The sequence below is a fragment of the Charadrius vociferus genome, unplaced genomic scaffold (assembly GCF_000708025.1).
Source record: "Charadrius vociferus isolate BGI_N301 unplaced genomic scaffold, ASM70802v2 scaffold1506, whole genome shotgun sequence".
In the NCBI taxonomy this organism is placed as follows: domain Eukaryota; kingdom Metazoa; phylum Chordata; class Aves; order Charadriiformes; family Charadriidae; genus Charadrius; species Charadrius vociferus.
Window position 1 is genome coordinate 35,536 of NW_009649037.1, and position 1,232 is coordinate 36,767.

Here is a 1,232-nt window from a genome sequence, read left to right on the forward strand (position 1 = left end):
GCTGCTCCTCAAGACGCTGGGTAAGGGGGTGGCAGGGGGAATGCGGGGGATACGGGGGCTCAGGAGGGGCAGGACGAGACCCGCAAGTCGTCATCAAGCCATTGCCATCCAAGGCATCTCCAGGGTCATTGCAGTTGGCATGAACCTAATGCATGCAGCGAGCGTGCTGGGACTCAGCCACCAGCCCGTCTGTAGCACGGGGATGGGGCTGCGGCGCGGGGACCCACCCCCGTGGACCTGTCCCCTCTGTCACGCAGGGCACCACTCGTGGGGGCTGTACCCGGAGCCCTCTCACCTCCCTCCGGCAGCGACGGCGGCACCGCCACGTCGCGGCGCTGAGGATGGGGAGGACGTGCGTGCCGCGGTGGAGCAGATCACAGGTGTCTTGGGCGGCATCTTCACCCCCCTCTTCTTCCGCGGACTCTTCGCCTTCCTCACCTGGTGGGTGGCCGCCTGCCAGGTCGTCACCAGCCTCTTCGGCCTCTACTTCCACCAGTATCTGGCAGCCTCCTGACTGGGGGGAACTGGGATGTACCTGGCTGCTGGTCCCCTTGCTCCTGCCTTGGCTGGTTTCCCCCTTTTTATGTGCTGGTGGCACATGTGGACACGCACGTGGGGACATTTCTGCCACCAGCTCTCGGCATGACAGGTTTTACGCATCCGGGCCAGCGTGGGCATCGCCTGCTCCTGCCGCCCATCACCGCCGTGCCTGCTGTCACCCCGCCGCCGCTCCGGGCTGCATCCCTCCGGTCCCTCTTCCCCTTCCCAGCGCCGCGCGGTGATGGAGGAACCGGAGCCCCGCAGCCGGGTTTGCTCTGCCCCGACACGGGGACACCGTGCCACTGGGTTTTCATGGAAGGGCAGCAGCTCCTGCCAGCCCCGGGCAGAGGACTCAGTGGGGATCACCCTCGCACGGCGGAGCCCTCACAGCCGGGTAGGAGACCCCAAACAGCACAGACGTTGGGGGTTCGCTCTGCCTCGCGGTTTGCCTCTGCTGGCTGAGGGTGTGTGTATTTTTGTAGGGTCGGAGCTCTTTGGGGGTCGGCCCTCTGCTTGGTGTGAAATCCTCAGGCCCAGCAGCCCATCGGCTGTTTTAGAAATAAATAAGTAACCCCGAGTTGGTTTGCCACACCGAAAGCTGCCCATTTGTTTGCGCTTGGTGACCCCGAAAAGCCCCGGGAGCCGAACAGGGCATCCCACGGCACCGCGGCAGCTGCCTTTTGGCCGGCGGG

The 1,232-nt window shown here is 65.3% G+C and overlaps 1 protein-coding gene across 1 annotated transcript in view; it reads left to right on the forward strand.

Annotated features, from left to right (window-relative positions):
* Positions 1 to 514, forward strand: part of TMEM161A (transmembrane protein 161A) — a 9,702-nt gene extending 9,188 nt beyond the window's left edge. Inside the window, exon 7 of the mRNA XM_009887859.1 lies at positions 124 to 514. Coding sequence (XP_009886161.1) covers positions 124 to 514 — 391 coding nt within the window. The remainder of the gene's footprint in view (positions 1 to 123) is intronic.
* The last annotated feature ends 718 nt before the right edge of the window (positions 515 to 1,232 follow it).